The sequence below is a fragment of the Chiloscyllium plagiosum genome, unplaced genomic scaffold, assembly GCF_037043375.1.
Source record: "Chiloscyllium plagiosum isolate Xiang-an unplaced genomic scaffold, Cpla_swu_hap1 HiC_scaffold_15, whole genome shotgun sequence".
NCBI lineage: Eukaryota > Metazoa > Chordata > Chondrichthyes > Orectolobiformes > Hemiscylliidae > Chiloscyllium > Chiloscyllium plagiosum.
In genome coordinates this window covers 15,941,721-15,961,924 of record NW_028270153.1, presented here as the reverse complement: position 1 = coordinate 15,961,924, position 20,204 = coordinate 15,941,721, and the positions used below count along the sequence as shown (strand labels likewise).

Below are 20,204 nucleotides of genomic sequence, written 5' to 3'. Positions count from 1 at the left end.
ACAAAATACTTAAAGGATTGACAGAGCAGATGTGGATAAGATGTTTCCCGAGAGGAAGAGAAATGTTCTTACTCAGAGAGTTGTGAATTTGGAATTCTCTACCAGTGAGGTCTGTGGAAGCTCAGTCTCCAAATATGTTTAAAGTGGAGAACAACAGGTATGCAGGTTTACGGGGATAGTGTTGGTAAAAGTTATTGAGGTGTTCGATCAGCCATGATCATATTGAATGTTGGGGCAGACTTGATGGGCTGGATAGCCCAATCTTTCTCCTTGTTTCCAAGGCTATTTGGTCCCTTAAGTTTGCTCTGCTGTTTAATAAGGTCCCAGCTGATCTGATAGTGGCCTCAATTCCATGTTCCACTCTTTGGCTTTCTGTCAGTCATGACTCTATCTAACTAGACCTTACGAATCTTCAATGAGGCCGTTGAAGGTTCTTCTGCTCTCTTGAAAAAGACGATTTCACAGACTAACTCGGAAGGAAAATCATTCTTCTCATCTCTGTCTTATGTGGAAGATCCCTTATGTTTTAAGCTGCACAAAAATAGATATATTTAAAATCAGCCAGACAGAATTCAAAATGTTGACCTCAATATGACAAACTGCTTTCTTATCCCTTATCTCATTCTGTTTCTTTCTCCTTCTGCTTCTGTATTTCCTCAACTCCTGTAGATCCTCTTCTGCTTTTCCTTGTTTCCTACATGTTTCCCTCTATGTTATACTTTCCAGTTTTCTCTCCTTTTCTCCTTTTCTCATTGTTTTACTGGAATGCTAGAAGCCAGATAGCTATGGCCCACTGATGGCTGGTGAACTGATCTGATCTGTCCTCACGTGCAAAAGAAACAAATGGGAGAGATGCTTCCTACTCAAGCCTCAATAACCCTCTGTAATCCTCTTGCCGCTATTGCGTTGTGTCTGCAACTATCACTCAGTTGGCTGCAGGCCAGTCATAGAGCTGCACAGCAGGGAAACAGACCCTTTGGTCTGACTGGACCATGCCGACCAGATGTCCTAAACTAATCTCGCCCCATTTGCCAGCATTTGGCCCATATCCCTCATCACCATCCAAATGCCTTTTAAATGTTAGCCATGATGTGGAGGTGCCTGTTTTGGGCTGGGCTGAACAAAGTTTTAAATCGCACAACACCAGGTTATAGTCCAATAGGTTTATTTGGAACTACAAGCGTTCGAAGCACTGCTCCCACATCAGCGCACCAAGAGCTTCTACTTCCAAATGCACCTGTTGGACTATAACCTGGTGTGTTGTGATTTTTAACTTTTAAATGTTGTAATTGTACCCACCTCCACCACTTCCTCTGGCAGCTCATGCCATACACTCACCAACCTCTGCATGAAAAAGTTGCCCCTTAGGTCCCTTTTAAATATTTCCTCTCTCACCTTAAACCTATGCCCTCTAGTTTTGAACTCCACTACCCTGCAGATATTGGGCTCACAAGCTTAAATAAGCAGGGAGCGTGTGGGAATGAGCTACCCGACCAAGGCTAGTAATGGAGGGTTTGGGTGCTGGGGATCATCAGAGAGCTGGAAGACTATGAGGAGAGGCCTGCAGCCTGATCTGAAATGATCACTACTGAAAGAATGTGACACAATTACGCTGAGGATATTGGAGGCAGGGGTAAATTGAGGGATCAAGTGAGGTCACCTTTGTCTTCTATGTACCTTCAATAATTTGGGACTGTGTTTACCTTTCTTGGAAGTGGCCTAAAAGTACAAATTTGCCTGTGCTAACCAAGCGATTGAGATTCCGTTAATTGTTACCAATAGGTAATTGGATCTTAGAAAACAGATGGACAGGGATGGATTGAGAACAGATAAAGTTTCTTTCGTTTTACGATCACATCTCTTGTGATCCTATCAAGGTAACTGAGAGCTTTGTTCATTCATAAAGAAATTACCAATTGCAGTAAAACAACAACTTGTATCGAAGTCATGCCTTTATTTTGACAAAAGGTCCCAAGCTGTTTCACCAGGAATACATTATAAAACAGTGTGTTCTGAGCCATATAAGGAGATAATGGGTTGCATCACCAAATACTATGCTCAGAGGTAGGTTTTAAGGTGTGGCTTCAAGGAAGAAAGCAGGAGAATATTCCAGTACTTAGCCATCAGTAAAGTAATTGAAATCAGGATGCCTAAGAGGCCAAATTAGAGAAGCATTGATATTTAGGAGGGTCAAGGAACTGGACGAGATTGCAGAGTTGGAAAAGCGTTGGAAACAAGGATGAGAATCTTATGATGAAGTCGTTTCTGGATCAGGAACTTTATAGGTGAACGAGTATAGAGGTGATGGCTGAACAGGATATGCTGTGAATTTAATAAAAACCAAAAGAAGTGCAGAGGTTGGAAGTCAGAAATAAAAACAGAAATTGCTGGAAAAGCATAACAGGTCTGGCAGCATCTGTGGAGAGAAATCAGAGGTAACATAGAACATAGAACATAGAACAATACAGCACAGAACAGGCCCTTCGGCCCACGATGTTGTGCCGAACATTTGTCCTAGCTTAAGCACCCATCCATGTACCTATCCAATTGCCGCTTAAAGGTCACCAAAGATTCTGACTCTACCACTCCCACAGGCAGCGCATTCCATGCCCCCACCACTCTCTGGGTAAAGAACCCACCCCTGACATCTCCCCTATACCTTCCACCCTTCACCTTAAATTTATGTCCCCTTTGTAACGTTTTAGGTCCAGTGACCCCTCCTCAGAGTTGAATTGAATGAGCTTTATTGTCAGATGTACTCAAATGTGTACAGTGAAAAGTTTATAAGTTGCCACTTACAGCATCATCTTAGGTACAAAGATATCTAGGTACAATCCTTAGATACAGAATAGAGAAATGGAAAAAATGTTACATTACAGCTATACACTGTATAACCATAGGTCAGAAAATAAGAGTTACAAAGACAAACATCACAGACTCTCTCCAAGGGTTCTCAGCAGCAGGCCATATACGGGGCCGGCATGTGGTCGGACTGTTGGCTACTACCATATTCCGCACTGGGCCACTCCTGCTCTGGGCTGCTGCTGTCCCCGCTCTGGGTCACTGGAGTCCCCGTTCCGGGTGGATGAGCACCAACCCTGCACCGAAGGCCGGGACCAGGTGTCCAAGACCACAGGAAAGGAAAGGAAGGAGGAAAATAAAGAGAAAGAATAAAAAGAACAGGCGAAGCAGAGGACCTCTGGCTGCAGCGCCTGCCATCTTACCTGAGGTTACTGATGGTAGCTTGGAAAAGTTGTTTTTTATACAGAAGATGGGGTGAGATGGGGGTAAATGATAGGGGAGATCGAGCCCAAAGAGAGGGAACAGTTGGACAGATAAAGACGTGGATAACGATCAGCCCTGGGAAAATGAATAGCTAATAATGGGGACAATTAGCGGCTAGCAATGGTTTGAGTGCAATAGCAGACCCTGTGATAACAAGGTCTGGTGTGTTGGGGTTAGGATAAGGAAATGGAAGAAGACGAAAGTGAGGACTGCAGACACTGGAGATCAGAATCAAGATTAGAGTGGTGCTGGAAAAACACAGCAGGTCTGGCAGCATCCGAGGAGCAGGAGAATTGATGTTTCGGGCAAAAGCCCCAGGTGTGTCAAGGCATAAAATTGTTGAACACGATATTGAGTCCAGAAGGTTATTCATTTTTCCAGGCTAATCATTATCCTCTCTATCTACCCAGCTGCTCTTCTGTCTCTCTGGGCTCTATCCCCACCTATCATTTACTCCTTGCACCCTCTCCCCCCACCCATTCTTCTGCATAAAAAAAATTTTCCTAGCTACCATCTGTTCTGAGGAAGGGGCCCTGGACCCGAAACATTAACTCTGATTTCTCTCCACAAATGCTGCCAGACCTGCTGAGCTTTTCCAGCAACTTCTGTTATTGATGCTCTGAATTTAATCACATTGAGCAGTGTTTCTGATGATCTCAAGGGACAGATTGTGGGAGACCAGCTAAGACTGCACTTTAAAAAGTCAGACGTAAAGCTAGGGAAGACATGAGTGAGAGTTTGAGAGAGGTGAACTGAGGCAGGCGATGTTGCAGAATAGAAATGGGGGGTCTTACTGATAGTACAAGTTTGTGATCAGAAAATCACAGTCTCAAACTGTTGCCAAGGAGAAAGATGGAATTAGAAAGTGTAGCGCTGGAAAAACACAGCAGGGCAGGCAGCATCCGAGGAGCAGGAGAATCAATAAGCCCTTCATTAGGAATGTGGTGGGGGCAGCTGAGGGATAAATAGGAGAGGAGAATGGGGCTGGGGGAAAGGTAGCTGGGAAGGTGATAGGTAGATATAGGTGGGGAGTGATGGTGATAGGTTGGAGGGGAAGGTGGAACAGGTAGGTGGGAAGGAAGGTGGACAGGTAGGACAGTTCAAGAGGGGGGTGCTGAGTAGGAGAGTTGGATCTGGGATGAGGTGGGGGGAGGAGAAATGAGGAAACTGGTGAACTTGATGTTGATGCTGTGTGGTTGGAGGGTCCCAAGGTGGAAGATGAGGCGTTCTTCCTCCAGGCCTCGGGTTGGTTGGATTTGGCAGTGGAGGAGGCCCAGGACTTGCAATTCCTTGTCGGAGTGGGAGGGGGAGTTCAAGTGGTAGGCCACAGGGTGGTGGGATTGTTGGGTGCATGTGTTTCCAGAGGTGTTCCCTGAAATGTTCCATGAGTTGGCATCCTGTCTGCCCAATGTAGAGGAGACCACATTGAGAGCAACGGACACAGTAGATGAGGTGTTTGGATGTGCAGCAAAATCTCTGTCGGATGTGGAAGGATCCTTTGCGGCGTTGGATGGAAGTGAGGGGGGACATGTTGGGGTCAGGTTTTACACTTCTTGTGGCAGCAAGGGAGGAGAGATGGAGTTGGTAACAATTGAATCAAATTTTCATGTCAAATCCCTCTGCATTAAGAGTAATACAACCTCCTGCTTTCAAATTATATTATTGCTACAATAATATAGAAGAGCACAACAGGTCAGGCAACATCCGAGGAGCAGGTGAATCAATGTTTTCGGGCATAAGCCCTTCATTGATTGCTTCTCAGATGCTGCCTGACCTGCTGTGTTTTTCCAGCACCACACTCTTGACTCTGATCTCCAGCATCTGCAGTACTCACTTTCTCCTACAATAATATAGAATTCTTGTGTCTTTTGTAGATCATGCTGACACCAAAACAAACCTCAGCTCCTATTGGAGGCACAACACCTAATCTTCCACCTGGGCACCCTACAGCCCGAAGGACTCAACATTGAGTTATCCAATTTCAAATAAACTCCATCCCCATGCCCTGACTCCCTCCCCAGCCCCTCCCCATGCCTTCCACTGGTCACTGCCACCAACCGGATTCATTCCTCCCATTGACCAACCAGGTCATACACTCTACCTGTCTTCAACTATCCCCACCTCACTAGCCTGCCCCCACCACCCCTTTATTTGCAGCTCCCCTTACACCCACCCCCAGTCCTGAAGAAGGATTGCACCTGAAACGTCAACTTCTCCACCTCCTGATGCTGCCTGGCTTGCTGTGTTCTTCCAGCTTCCTGCCTGTCTACTTTGAATTCCAGCATCTGCTGTTTTCTTTTGTCTCTACCCTCAGTCCTTGGTTGTTCTCTCTCTCTGTAATGATATGCCTCACTCAGTATGTGCTAATCCTGAATAGCAAGTTGTGCAGCTACCGCCTGCAGGCGGTATATTCAACCTCAGGAAGCGTTTCATTACATTTTCAGTTGATTCACCCTGAATATTGGTGAATGGAACATTAGATGTTCCAAAGAAATTCACAAAACTTTGAAGCCGTGTGTAGATTCAGGAGATCAATAACACGATCAGAAAATGCTGCAAACACTCTGCAGGGCAGGCAGTGTCCAAGGAGAGAAACAACCAATTCATACTTTTAGGTGTAGACCTTTCTGATGATTTGAAGGAAACATTTTAAGGAAATTAATATTAATGTGATACTGACTGAACATCAGAAAGGGTGGCGCAGTGACTCAGTGGTTAGTGTTGCAACCTTACAGCGCCAGGGATCCAGATTCAACTCCAGCCTCAGGTGACTGTGTGGAGTTTTTAAATTCTGCCCGTGGCTACGTGGGTCGCCGTAGTGTGCTCTGGTTTCCTCCCACAGTCCAAAGATGTGCAGGTTTGGTGGATTGGTTGTGCTACATTGTCTGGGGTTGTGCTGGCTTGGTGGATTAGCCATGGGAAAGGCAGGGTTACAGGGATAGATAGGGCCCTGCATGGGATGCTCTTTGGAGGGCCGGTGTGAACTCAGTGGGCCAAATGGCCTGTTTCCACACTGTCGGGATTCTATTAAAAAAAGAGATGAGGTAATCTTGGAAAGGGGTCATAATTTTAATTTATAAGGATAATTATGATTGCTGAATGATTTTGGAAGGAATAAATAACTACGGATGCTGGAAATCTGAAAGAAAACCAGAGAGTGCTGGCGAAACTGGTCTGGCAACATCTGTGAGTTAACATTTCAGGTTCATTGAGAGAACTGGCAATAGCTGGCAAAGGGTGGTGTTTACATTGATGACGGTGGTAGGGGAGGGAGCATGGGGGAGGAGAGAGGCAGTTAGTAATTTGTGTGAGAACAGCCCATGTCTAAATTCAGTATTGTGTCCTGAAGGCTGGAAGGTGCTGAAGTGGCAGATTAGGTATTGAATCTCGCTGGAGCACTGCAACCTAATTTGGCATTTCCACCATCTCAGTTCGAGACAAAAAACTGCGGATACTGGAATCCAAGGTAGACAGGCTGGAGGCTGGAAGAACACAACAAACCAGGTGGCATCAGGAGGTAGAGAAGGGTGTAATCCTTACACCTGAAATGTTGACTTCTCCACCTCCTGATGCTGCCTGGCTTGCTGTGTTCTTCCAGCCTCCTGCTTGTCTACCTTTCCAGCACCTTCCAGTGGAATGACACCATCAAACACATATTTCCCTCCCCTCCCCTCCCTTGTCAGCTTTCCCCAGGGACTGTTCCCTCTGGGTCCACTCCCAATGCCTCCCTACAGTCCCTTGTAATCACAGAAGGTGCAACAGTTGCCCATTTACCTCCTCCTTCCTCACCATCTAAGGCACTATATACACATATTCCAGTTGAAGTAGCGATTTACCTGCACTTCACTCAATCTAATCTCCTCTATTCACTGCTCACAATGTGGTCTCTTCTACTTTGGAGAGACGAAACGCAGATTGTGTGGCCACTTTGCAGAACACCTACGTTCTGTCCATAAAACATCCCTGAGTTTCCAGTTGCCTAGCAGTTCAACCCATCAGCATGCTCCATGGAACATCTCTGTCTCAGGCTTATCTATCGACCAAGTACTTATCTCTCTCTTGGCTTATCATCAGCTCTCTCTTTATTTCCCTAAACCTTTGTTGCTTTCTCTCTCTCTTTCTGGGCTCATTCTCTGTGTACTCTGTTAACTCCTTCTTCCCACTCTGTCATCAGCATACACACCACCCTTTCCCAGCTATTGTTAGTTCTGACAAATGGACACTGATCTTGACTCAAATTTTTCTCTCAACAGATGTTGTCAGGCCTGCTGTGTTTCTCCAGCACACTTGTTTTTACATTTTGAAAATAAGTTAGTGAAAATTGTGTTTGTTTTATTCACTCATTGTCACAGAGTCATACTGCACGAAACAGAACTTTTGGCCAAACCAATCCATGCCGACTGTAATCCCAAACTAAACTAGTCCCGTCTGTCTCCACTTGGCCCATATCACTCTAAACCTTTCCTGTTTATGAACTTATCCAAATGTCTTTTAAATGTTGTAACTGAACCCACATCCACCACTTCCTCTGCAAGTTCTTTCTGCATACAAATTACTCTCTGTGGGGAAAAAAAAAATTGCCTCTCACGTCCTTTTTAAATCTTTCTCCTCTCACCGTAAACGTATGGCACCTGGTCTTGAAATCACCCACCTAAGGGAAAAGACACCTATCAATCCCCTTATCTGTACCCCTCATAAATTTAAAAACCTCTGTAAGGTCACCCTTCAACCTCCTAAGCTCCACTGAGAGGAGTCCCAGCCTGTACAGCCTACCTCACATTCCCAGCAACATGCTGGTAAATCTTTTCTGAATCCTCTCCAGCTTGACAATATCTTTCCTATAACAGAACTGGACACAGTACTCTAGAAGAGGCCTCACCAACGTCCTGTACAACCATTTATTATCACCTTGAATCACTGCAGGTCTTATGCTTGACAGGTTATTTTTGTAGTGAATTACTACAGTTTGGTGTGGCTTGCTACACCACTTCAGAGGGCAGCACCACAGCAGTACTACGAGTCACACATAATTCATTACCAGGTAATGATCGGAGATTTCCTTCCCTGAAAGACAATTAACATACAAAGTGGGATTTTGTAATAATCTGCTGGTTTAATTCACCAGGGTTTTCTCTTCCTGAGAAGGTGCAGGGAAGGGCATGTAGCTGGCTGGTTGTCACGGGGGAGAAAGCCATCCTCTTCATGCCTCCTCAGATAGGAAATTCTGGGTGGGAATCCTGGCTGACAATGTCAGAAGCCAAAAAGGTAGCAGCAGCAAATGTTGGACAGCAATAGGAAGTACGATACGTTTTATTAATAAGTCACATAACAAACCAGTTACAAAGAATACGTACAACTTGCTCACAATATTACCCATGTCTCGCCAAATTGATCATCGGTTCTGTCACTGAGGGTTTCTTGTTTGAGTGTTGTTTCCCAGAGTTCTTGCTCATGATTGTTCTGAGGGTCCGACCTTTGTACCCTTGCCTCGGTGAATTGTCTCAGCTTGTCTCCTCTAATTGAAAGGACCCCAATTCCTTCCAGTGTGACTAAACATCTCCTGATTCAATTATCACCTTCTTAAACTAATTAACCCAGTAGAACATACTGACTGCATTAATCACGTATTGCAAATTTGACAAGGTGAAATAGGGAAGCCTTGTATTGAGATCCACAAAACTAACACTAAGTTCACTCTCAACAGTATGGTTGACCTCTCTGAAATTCTCCTATTTAAGGCCCTTAAGTAGCCAATTAATAGCCACATAAGGACTTCAACTTGCCATTGTCCCATTTGTCTGTCCTACTGGCAGGTGACTAAAGTGGAGGCCAGGCCTTGAACTTGGTATGTGTGAGGAAGGAGTTTAGGCCTCTATTTGGGTTCAGAGATACACTAGTGGATGCTGAAAGTCAACTCCTAATGTTTTCCTCAGAACCTACCCCACCCTCTGAGCTATCTCCTTGTAACCCCTACCCTGATAACCCCTAAAATTAATCTATTCACCTCCTTGTCATTGCAACCTTTCATGTTCTTTGCAGCCTAGGCCTCCAGAGAGGATTTCCTGGTCCTAGGAACTACTTCCAGATTGGCTTGCAGCTTCAGGTGGGTGGGCATGGGGTGGGTGCGTAACAGAGTGACATCAATGACCAGACTCCTGATTCGATGGTCAGAACTTTATATTCCTAATTGTTGCTTGATCTGTCAATCTTTCTCAGTGTTGATGACTGGGACATAGTCACCCCTCGATGTCATCTGCCCCCACACTTAATGTCGAGACCATTAAACCCCAGCCTTAACACTAAAGGCACTGACCTACATATTAATGGAATCAACAATAAATATGTTCAAAAAATGTTAAGCTGTATCGGTGTAACATCCAGGGCAAAGAAGTCTACTTTGAGTATAAGTGAATACAAATTAATTTGGTTAATTGTTTAATAATTTACCAAGTATTAAACAATAATAAAACTTCATGAAATAAGGAGGAAGTGAGGACTGCAGATGCTGGAGATCAGAGTTGAAGAGTGGCGCTGATGAAGAGTATGGAGCTTCAATCCCGATGATTCTTTTTAAAAGCCTTCATTCATGGGATGTTCTTTGGTGTTCTTTGTCTCTTATTGCCTTTGACCTGAACCGCTTGCTAGGCCACACCTACAAACGGACCCCACCACCAGGGATATATTTCCCTCCCACCCCTATCAGCTTTCCGCAAAGACCGTTCCCTCCGTGACTACCTGGTCAGGTCCACGTCCCCGAAAAACCCACCCTCCCCTCCTGACACCTTCCTCTGCCACTGCAGGAATTACAAAACCTGCGCATACACTTCTCCCCTCAGCTCCATCTAAGGCCCCAAAGGAGCCTTCCACATCCACCAATGCCATTTATTGTCTCCTTTACATTGCGTAAACTGGACGCCTTCTCACAGAGCGCTTTAGGGAACATCTCCGGGATACCCCACCAATTAACCCCACCGCCCTGTGGCCTAACATTACAACTCCCCCTCCCACTCTGCCGAGGACATGCAGGCCTTGGGCCCCCTCCACTGCCACTCCCTACCACCAAGAACGCCTCATCTTCCACGTCAGAACACTTCAACTCCAGGACATCAATGTGGACTTCACCAGTTTCCTCATTTCTCCTCCCCCAACCTTACCACAGTTCCAACCTGCCAGCTCAGCACCATCCTTATGACCTGTCCTACTTGCCAATCTTCCTTCCCACCTATCTGCTCCACCCTCCTCTCCGACCTATCACTTCCATCCCCACCTCCATCCACCTATCGCACTCTAGCTACCTTCTCCGTAGCCCCACTCCCCTCCCATTTATCTCTCCACCCCGAAGGCTTCCTGCTTCATTCCTGATGAAGGGCTTTTGCTTGAAACGTCAATTTTCCTGCTCCTCGGTTGGTGCCTGACCTGCTGTGCTTTTCCAGCACCACTCTAATCTAGACTCTGATCTCCAGAATCTGCAGTCCTCACTTTCGCCTAGGCCATTTCAGAGTCAACCACGTTGCTGTTGATCCGGAGTCACGTGTAGGCCAGACTGGATAAGGACAGCAGGTTTATAGTTAGGGAAAAGAGTAAGCCTCCTATAAAAACTAAAATTATTAATTGGAGTAAGGTACATTTTAATGGTATTAGTTGAGAACTTTCAAAAGTTGATTGGAGTAAACTTTTCAGAAGTCGTGGGACAAGTGACAAGCTTTCAAAAAGGAGGTAACGAGAGTTCAGAGGCATTATGTTCCTGTTCGAATGAAGGGTAAGGCTGGTAGGATTACAAAACAATGGATGAATAAAGATATTGAGGTTCTAGTCAAGAATAAGAAAGAATCATATACTAGATATGGATAACTAGGATCAAATAAATCTTTTGAATCATAGACCCCACAGTGTGGAAGCAGTCCATTCAGCCCATTGAGTCCACACTGACCCTCCAAAGAGTATCCCACCCAGACTGTCACCCCTGACCCTATAGCCCTCATTTCCCATGGATGATCCACCTAGCCTGCACATCCCTGGACACTATGGGCAATTTAGCATTGCCAAGCCACCCTAGTCCGTACACCCTTGGACAGTGGGATGAAGCTGGAACATCAGAGGAAATCAACACAGACACGGGGAGAACATGCAAACTCCACAGAGTCACCCAACGTTGGAATCAAACCAACGTTGCTAACCACTGTGCCACTGTGCCGCCCACATCCTAACCATTTGCACACCACCGATGTCAGTATCACAGGTCTACGATTCCCAGGCTCCTCCTTAAAGTCTCTCTAAAATAAAGGCACAACATTAGCCGCACCTCACCCGTGGTTATAGGTGATACATATATTTCTGCCAGTGGCCCGCAATTTCTTTCCTAACTTCCCACAACATCCTGGGATACATGTCATCAGATCCTGGCAATTTATCACCTTCATGCTTTCGAAGATGTCAGCATTTCCTCTTCTGTAATGTGAATTGTTTTCAAAATATCAATATTTATTTCCTTGAGTTCTCCAGTGTACATGTCTATCTCCACAATAAAAACTGACACACAATATCTCTCCCATCATCTGAGGTTCAACACATAGATGACCTCTCTGATCTTTAAGGGGCCCTATTATCTCTCTAGTTGCTATTAATGTACTTATAGAATCTCTTTGGATTAACCTTGACCAATAAGATTAAGGACATCTCATATCCCATCTTTGCCCTCCTGATTTTCCTCTTAAGAATGCCCCTACACTCTTTACACTCATCAGAGCAACAAGGTGGCTCAGTGATTAGCACTGCTGCCTCACAGCACCAGAGACCTGTGTTCAATCCCCGTCTCAGGCAACTGTCTGTGTGGAGTTTGCACATTCTCCCCGTGTCTGCGTGGGTTTCCTCTGGGTGCTCCGGTTTCCTCCCATAGTCCAAAAAATGTGCAGGTTAGTTGAATTGGCCATGCTAAATTGCCCGTGGTGTTAGGTGAAGGGGTAAATGTAGAGGAACGGGTCTGGGTGGGTTGCTCTTCAGAGGGTCGGTGTGGACTTGTTGGGCCGAAGGGCCTGTTTCCACCCTGTAGGTAATCTAATCTGTAAAAGAGGATTTACGTGCATTTGGAAAGGCCAGGTATAATTAGAAATAGTCAGAATGGTTTCCCAGAACGTGGGAAATCGTGTCTCTCAAACTTGATTAAGTTTTTTTGAGGAAGTAACCAAAAAGATTGAGGGCAGAATAATGAATGTTGTTTACATGGACTTTAGTAGAGCCTTTGACCAGCTTCCGCATATGGTAGACTGGTTCATAAAGTTAGATCACTTGGGATTCAGGATGAGCTTATTGGATACAAAATTGGCTTGACTGTAGGAGACAGAGGGTGGTGGTGGAGGGTTGGGTTTTGGACTGGAGGCCTGTGACCAGCGGTGTTCCACATGGTTTGGTACTGAGTCCACTGTTGTTTTCATTTATATAAATGATTTGGATGAGAATATAGAAGACATGGTTAGTAAGTTTGCAGGTAACACCAAAATTGGTGGCTTAGTGGACAGTGAAGAAGGTTATCTATGATTACAAAGAGATTTTGATCAATTGGATTAATAGGCTGAGGAGTGGCTGATGGAGTTTAATTTGGATAAATGTGAGTTTTTGCATTTTGGTTTTAAAAAATACAAGGGCAGAATTAATAAAATTAATGGTAGGGACCTGGGTAGTCCAGGTACATAATTGTTTGAAATTTGCATCACAGGTAGACAGAGTGATTAAAAACGTGTTTGACGTGTTTGACACGCTTGCCTTTATTGCTCAGAACTTTGAGTGTTGGAGTTGGGATGTCATGATGAGGTCATACAGGATGTTGGTGAGGCCTCTTCTGGAAGACTGTGTGCAGTTCTGATTGCCCTGCTAATGGAAGAATATTATTAAATTGGAGAGGGTTCAGAAAAGATTTACTAGGTTGTTGCCAGGATAGGAGGGTTTGAGTTATAAAAATAGGATGGATAGGCTTGGACTTCTTTCACTGGAGCTTAGGAGGTTGAGGGGTGACCTCATAGAGGTTTATAAAATAATGAGGGGCATAGATAAGATGAATAGCATGGGCCTTTTCCCTAGGCTGGGAGAGTTCAAAACTAAGGGGCATATCTTTAAGGTGAGAGAAGAAAGTTTTGAAAAGGAAATGAGAGGCAACTTCTTTTTACACTGAGTTTGTGTGTGGATTGAATTCCAGAGGAAGTGGTGGATGTGGGTACAGTTACATTTAAAAGACATTTAGATAAGTTCATGAATAGGAAAGGTTTAAAATGATTTGGGCCAAATGCTGGCAAGAGGGACTAGTTTAGATTGCGAACATGGTTGACACGGACTAGTTAGACTGAGGGGTCTGTTTCCATCCTGTATGAGTCTATGACTCTATTTCCTTTCCTAAAGGACATTTAATGAACAAGATGGGTGTTTATGACATCAACAATAGCTAATCAGTCACTGTTAGATTTGCTTTTAATGCCATATTTTTAATGAATTAGAATTTAATTATCTGCTGTGTGGCATTTGAACTAATGTCTCCAGAATGTGCTGATAAAGTGTCACTACATTTGATACTGGATATTACCAGGCCTTCTGAGTTTCCCCAGCACTTTCTGTTTTTGTTTCCAGCACATTAGTCTGGGGTTCTGGATTACCAGTTCAGTGACATTCCCACTACATCACCACCTCACTATGGAATATGCATTGAAAACCTATTTCCCTTGGCTTTGAGGAATGGATTTAACCAAAAAAAAATTCAAGGGTAATAAAACTTAACAAAGAGAAAATTGCTGATGGGAAGGATTGAAGATGGTATTAGTTGATGATGGTACTAGCAAACAAAATGGCAGAGCCTGGAGAGAATGGCCCAGACTATCCTGCAGAAGGGCTACACCAGAAACGTTGACATCTTCACCTCCTGATGCTGCCTGGCTTGCTGTGTTCTTCCAGTCTCCAGCTTGTCTACTTTGGATTCCAGCATCTGCAGTTTTTTTTTGTCCTTAACAAACTTTGGACTGAGCAAAACACTGATTTGACACTAATTTCCTAAATTGTGTAGGGCATGGGTCATAATTCCAAATCTTTTGGAGAAAACCAATTAGGTTTCTATAAAAGAAGACAACAACTTGCTCTTGAACGTGTTTCCACAGGCTTCAATATCACTTTTGTAATTTCAAGAAAGAAATGTGTATACCAAAAATGTTGGTAAAAGGAGTTGCTTGGTATTTGTCAAGGGAATTTTTAAATGATCTGAAGAGTCCTGCAGACATTTCAACTAAAGTTAAATCTTAATCGGGCTTCTTTGGTGAATTTGCATTACTGCTGCTTCTTGTTAATAGAGTGAAAGCTATACTAAGTCTCCCAGGCCAATGCTAAGGTCCAAACTGCTCTCAATGCTGTGGGATGTAACTTGTAGTGATTGTCTAATCAAATACACAATCTTGAATAAAAAGGAAACACGAGCACTGCTAACCACAGTGGGCGGCACGGTGGCACAGTGGTTAGCACTGCTGCCTCACAGCGCCAGAGACCCGGGTTCAATTCCCGCCTCAGGTGACTGACTGTCTGGAGTTTGCATGTTCTCCCCGTGTCTGCGTGGGTTTCCTCCGGGTGCTCCGGTTTCCTCCCACAGTCCAAAGATGTGCAGGTCAGGTGAATTGGCCATGCTAAATTGCCTGTAGTGTTAGGTAAGGGGTAAATGTAGGGGTATGGGTGTGTTGCGCTTCGGCGGGTCGGTGTGGACTTGTTGGGCCGTAGGGCCTGTTTCCACACTGTAAGTAATCTAATCTAATCTAATCACTCTGAACTGAAAATGGAGATACTGTATTTGGAAATGTTCAAGAAGTTGAGCAAGTCTGACAGACAGGGGATAGGTCAATGTTTTTGGGTAACTTATTCCATGTCAGAAATATTAAATGTGTAAGGCCATTTTTAGGATTGAGGGAAACCAAGTGCAAAGGAGGAAAAATAGGTTAAAAATGTTACAAGAGTGTGTGTGTGAGAGTGAGAGAGTGTGTGTGAGTGCGTGTGCATGAGTGTGTGTGTGTGAGAGCGTGTGTGTGTGTGAGAGTGTGTGTGTGTGTGTGAGAGAGAGACGGTCTGTGTGTGAGTGTGTGTGTGAGAGAGAGAGTGTGAGTGAAATATAAACCAAGAATGCTGGAAGCAGGTCAGAGTATTCAAGGAAAGAGAGACATAGGGAGTTTGTTTCTGATCTTTTGTCAGAACTTCTGGATCCCTCCCAACAGTTGCACTTGTGCACTTTTGCTTAGAAGACTGAAAGCATTAGTATTTATGCAGCACCTACCCCATCCTCAGAATGGCTCAATGTTCTTCACAAGCAATTAATTGCTATTATTATTGGCATGTGGCACACAAATTGTGCACAAACTGCAGTGAGATGGATGACTAGTTAATCTGCTTGTTTGAGGGCTCTGATGACATTTAAAATTCTGAAATGTTAATGTTCTCTTTTCCTCTTCTCTTTCTCTCACTCTCTTTCTCTCTCTCTCTCTCTCTCTGTCCTTCCCTCTCTCTCTCTCTCCTTCCCTCTCTCTCTCTCTCTCGCAGGCACTGCCAAACGTGCTGAGCAGTTCCAACATTTTCTGTTTTTAGTTCAGATCTTCAGCAACTTTAGTATTAAGCTTGAAGGAATAATTGTTGGATGGACACCATTGGAAAACTCTTCCCATTCCTGTCACATACAGACAGGGAGAACAAGGGGGAAGGGGGATTGGCGAGAGAGAGGGAGGGAGAGAGAGAGAGATATGTGTTTAAATAACTGTCACTACTCATTTAAATAGTTTGTTTTTCTTTAACAGTTGCTTAGGATTACTTTGACAAGTAATGAATGTTATTTGAACATGTGATCTCTGTCTATCTCTATGTAATAGGATTGGGGATGCACCTACCTGACATGTGCAGCACTAGGGTGAATGTCCTGTATAAGCGAGAAACTCTAAATATGAACTTTTTGGTACATTTCAATTTGTTGACGCTATTTATAAGTGCAGTGTGAGACTCTTTGAAGAATGAAATCTGAGGGTTTCATTTTTGTAAGTTTTGGTTTCACTTCCTCCTCCCACTATCACAAATCCATTCACCGAACTTCTCTAAAATTGCTTCCATTTCTAAAATCCTGCATTGCTACATTTACTGAGTATCCTGGGGCTGCTATATTTTCCTTTTCACAAAGGGTAAGTCATTGTTTAAAATTGAACTTCAGTCTCCGTCTCTTTATGGTTAGTTAATGTGAAACTTGTTGTAAAATATTTTAACCCCACTTTGTACCTTTGTACTCTACATAGAAGTCAGTTCTTGTGGTGCAGTGGTAGGTCTCTACTTCTGAGCCAGGAGGCCCAGGTTCACGTCCCACCTGCTCCCAGGTGTGTAATGCTATCCCTGAACAGATTGATTAGAAAATATTCTACAATGAATGCATTCAATCTGGTTAAGTTAATCAGAATCAACTTGAGTTCCAACACGATCTTGAGAGCATGCATGATTTGACTTCTTCAGGTGTGCCATGTCTTAAACATCCTTGTGTCCCTGTCCTTCTGCAGGCCTAATACTTTTCCTTCTCTCTGTCTAGGCCTCTCGTTCCTTCAATCACATTTCTTGTTTCTGTCCCTGACAGTATCACTCTGTGCTTATGCCTTTTCACTTCTAGTTCTTCCTCCTTTCTGAAGGCCCACGGGTGAACCATTAACCTACCTCTCTGTTAAGTAATGATTGACCTTCTGTGTAATATGTATGTTTCACGTTTTATTTGCTTTCCAATATTTAAATTTAACCCTAAAGCCTGTATTTTGACTTTTGATTGTATTGTTGCTCTGAAGCTCAGTGCAGCTCATTTATGAAGTGAGGATATGTGAATATTGATCAGTCATGTGGTGCCAGAAGTGCAGTACAATTAGGATATTGAAGAAAGAAGCAATGGTGGATGTAGTTCCACATTTTACCATTTTATAGAATTACGGAATTGTAACAGTATAGAGGAGGCTGTTCAGCCCATCGTGTTTGCACCTACTCTGAACCAACAGCAAATCTTGATAATAGGATGGACAGGCTCAGGGTGTGGAGCTGAGACAGAGGGATGACAAGTGTGCCTATAGCATTAAATTAGAATCATAGAGATCTACAGCACGGAAACAGATTCTTCAGTCCAACTTGTCCATGCCAACCAGATATCCTATATTAATCTAATCCCATTTTCCATTCTTGGCCCATATCCATCTAAACCCTTCCTATTCATATACCTATCCAGATGTCTTTTAAATGTTGTAAATGCCTCCACCACTTCCTCTGGCAGTTCATTCCATGCACACACCACCCTCTGCATGAAAAAGTTGCCTCTTGGGTCCCTTTTAAATCTTTCCACTCTAACCCTAAACATATGCCCTCTAGTTCTGGACTCCCCCCACCCCAGGTAAAAACAATGCATGAACTCTGAGACCTATGGAGCCCTTGGCCTGAGTCTTTCACCCTTGCTGGTGACAAGCTTTGAGGTGGAAAGGGCAATTAAATGGGCAGGGATATGATGTAGTTGAACCCTGTCAGATCCACCAGAATGAAGGTGGACAGGACAGACCATGATTGACCTTGCTGCCCCACTGCCAATTGAGCACCTTCATTGGCTAATTAATAATCATTGATGGGCTATATTCCTCCACTGCAAAGGTTAAGCCAGCTGCAAGCCACCCTGTTGCTAGGCCTCAGGCTTAAAACCGTGCAGCCAGTTTCTAATCTTCGTGAGTGTGCTGGCTGGTGTGATTTGAACAAAGACATTAAATGACTGATCAAGGGATTGCATGTACGGGCGGGGGTGGGTCAATGATAACCACTCTCTGTCCTCATTTCCCACTTCTTTACCCTCCTTTCCACGTGACTGACACACACACATGCACATACCCACACATGTGTATACACACACATGTGTATACACAACCACACACACACACACACACACACACACTAACCCAGGTCCCTCCCTTACCCTGGGACTCCAAGGTTTATACGTCTGGCAGCAGTTATTGGCGGCGCTGTGAGTACAAATCTACACTTGGTCAGTAACTCCCATTGGACAAGACCTACAGCACAAGGGTCTTTGATTGCGGGGGAACGTACATCGGTGACTTACCTGATAATTTGTAATCCAGGGACCTTTCCAAAAAGAATCAAAGCCAGTGTCTCAGCAGCCAGCTGGCGAGACCCCCAGAATCAAAGCCAGCTGGCGAGACCCCCAGCACAAGAACAGAATTCTGCCCCCTCACTTGGACATACCTGCTGCATATTGTAGACATCCAAGAATCACCAGTTGTGACAAACCAAAATTAAACCTTTCGATAATTGTATTTGTAGATCCAGACCTGTTCCTGAAATCAGCTCGCCTGCAACGCCTGCCCTCCTCTTCCTCTGAGATGGGCAGTCAGGAGATGTCTCCCCTGCGTGTGACCAACAAGGACCCTTTCTCCAGTGACTGCGCCTGTCGCCAGGACGGTCTGACTGTTATCATCACTGCCTGCTTAACATTTGCGACTGGAGTCACTGTGGCCTTGATTATGCAGATCTACTTTGGAGATCCACAGGTACATGATCTACCAGTCACTGCATTAAGAAAAGCTTCATTTAAAATGTTTTCCCTGTCCGGCCGATAAAAGAGAGGGATTCGTTATTACGCTGACACTTTTCCAGAGTGCTTTAAAGCTAGTTTAGTCCTTTTGAAATGTGGTCACAATTATAGTGTTGAAAACAAGGCAGCCAAATTGTGCATAGAAAAATGCCACGAGTTGTAATTTGATAATAAGCAAATTGTCTGTTTTACTGGTTGAGGATTAAATGTTGGTCAGCACACTGGGAAGAATCCACTTATTTTTCACTTTTGTGTCCACATGAAGGCGCCGACTGTGCCTTGGTTAAATGTGTCTTCTGTAATTTGTCAACCCCTCCGATGCTTAAATACTGCACCAGAGTGTCAGCATCAGTCGTCAGCTCACGTGTCCTGAAGAGGCACTCAAGCTATAACCTTCAGACTCCGAAGCCAGGCTGCAACCACATGCCAGAGCTGACTCTGAGGAAGTGAAATGTGGTCCTCCCTCACTTACACTCCCTGCAATGTAAACTTCTGCTGTTTCCTCGAATCTAATCTCTTGCTATGTCCTTACTGCTTTCATACCTAAAACGTATTTTATCTGTTGCCTTTTGAGTTCCTTGTTTATTTATTCATTTACTTAAGCACTCAAGAGACTGCAAGTTATTTATAATAAATGAAGGAACAGGTCAGGCTTGGCCCACAGTGCTGGCACATTCTACAGCATTAAGAAAGGAGAAACATCCCTTAGCTAGCAATACCTCAGGAAATCAAATCAGGTCTTACCTGGAACAAATCTCAATGTCTTTACTGAATATTGGAAGCCCTGTGGACAGGGTGATTTCAGGATTTTTAAATCTCTATTCCCATTGGGATTGAAGCAGAGATGGCAATATTGCAGAAACCTAATGAACAGCAATCATAAACCAGGGAAGTTTTGCATCTGTGACTCTACATTCACTCTTGTTCCATGTAGATCTTTCACCAAGGTGCAGTAGTTACAGATGTGGCCCATTGCTCCACAGTTGGTACCGAAATACTGAATCGTGATGGATCTTCGGTGGATGCAGCTATTGTGTCCGCATTATGCTTAGGAATAATCCACCCCCACAGCTCTGGAATTGGAGGGTAGGTGTTGTAGGTATTAAGGAATCACTAATGAAAAGTACTCATGTTTGTTCACAAAATTGTTACTATTTTACAAAGGGTCATTTGTCCTTATATCCCTTCTCCACCCAGTTGGATGTTTTCTACAATAAAGGTGCTATATAAATGAAAGTTGTATTTTTTGAAGTGAAAGAAATCTCAGCCTAGATCCTAACAGGACCAAAATGGCTCATAATTATTG

General features: G+C 44.1%; 1 protein-coding gene across 1 annotated transcript in view; it reads left to right on the top strand.

Moving 5' to 3' along the window:
* The window catches only part of ggt7 (gamma-glutamyltransferase 7), a 66,555-nt gene that overhangs the window by 8,890 nt on the left and 37,461 nt on the right, over positions 1–20,204 (top strand). Inside the window, exons 2-3 of the mRNA XM_087994767.1 lie at positions 18,628–18,854; positions 19,833–19,984. Coding sequence (XP_087850893.1) covers positions 18,628–18,854; positions 19,833–19,984 — 379 coding nt within the window. The remainder of the gene's footprint in view (positions 1–18,627; positions 18,855–19,832; positions 19,985–20,204) is intronic.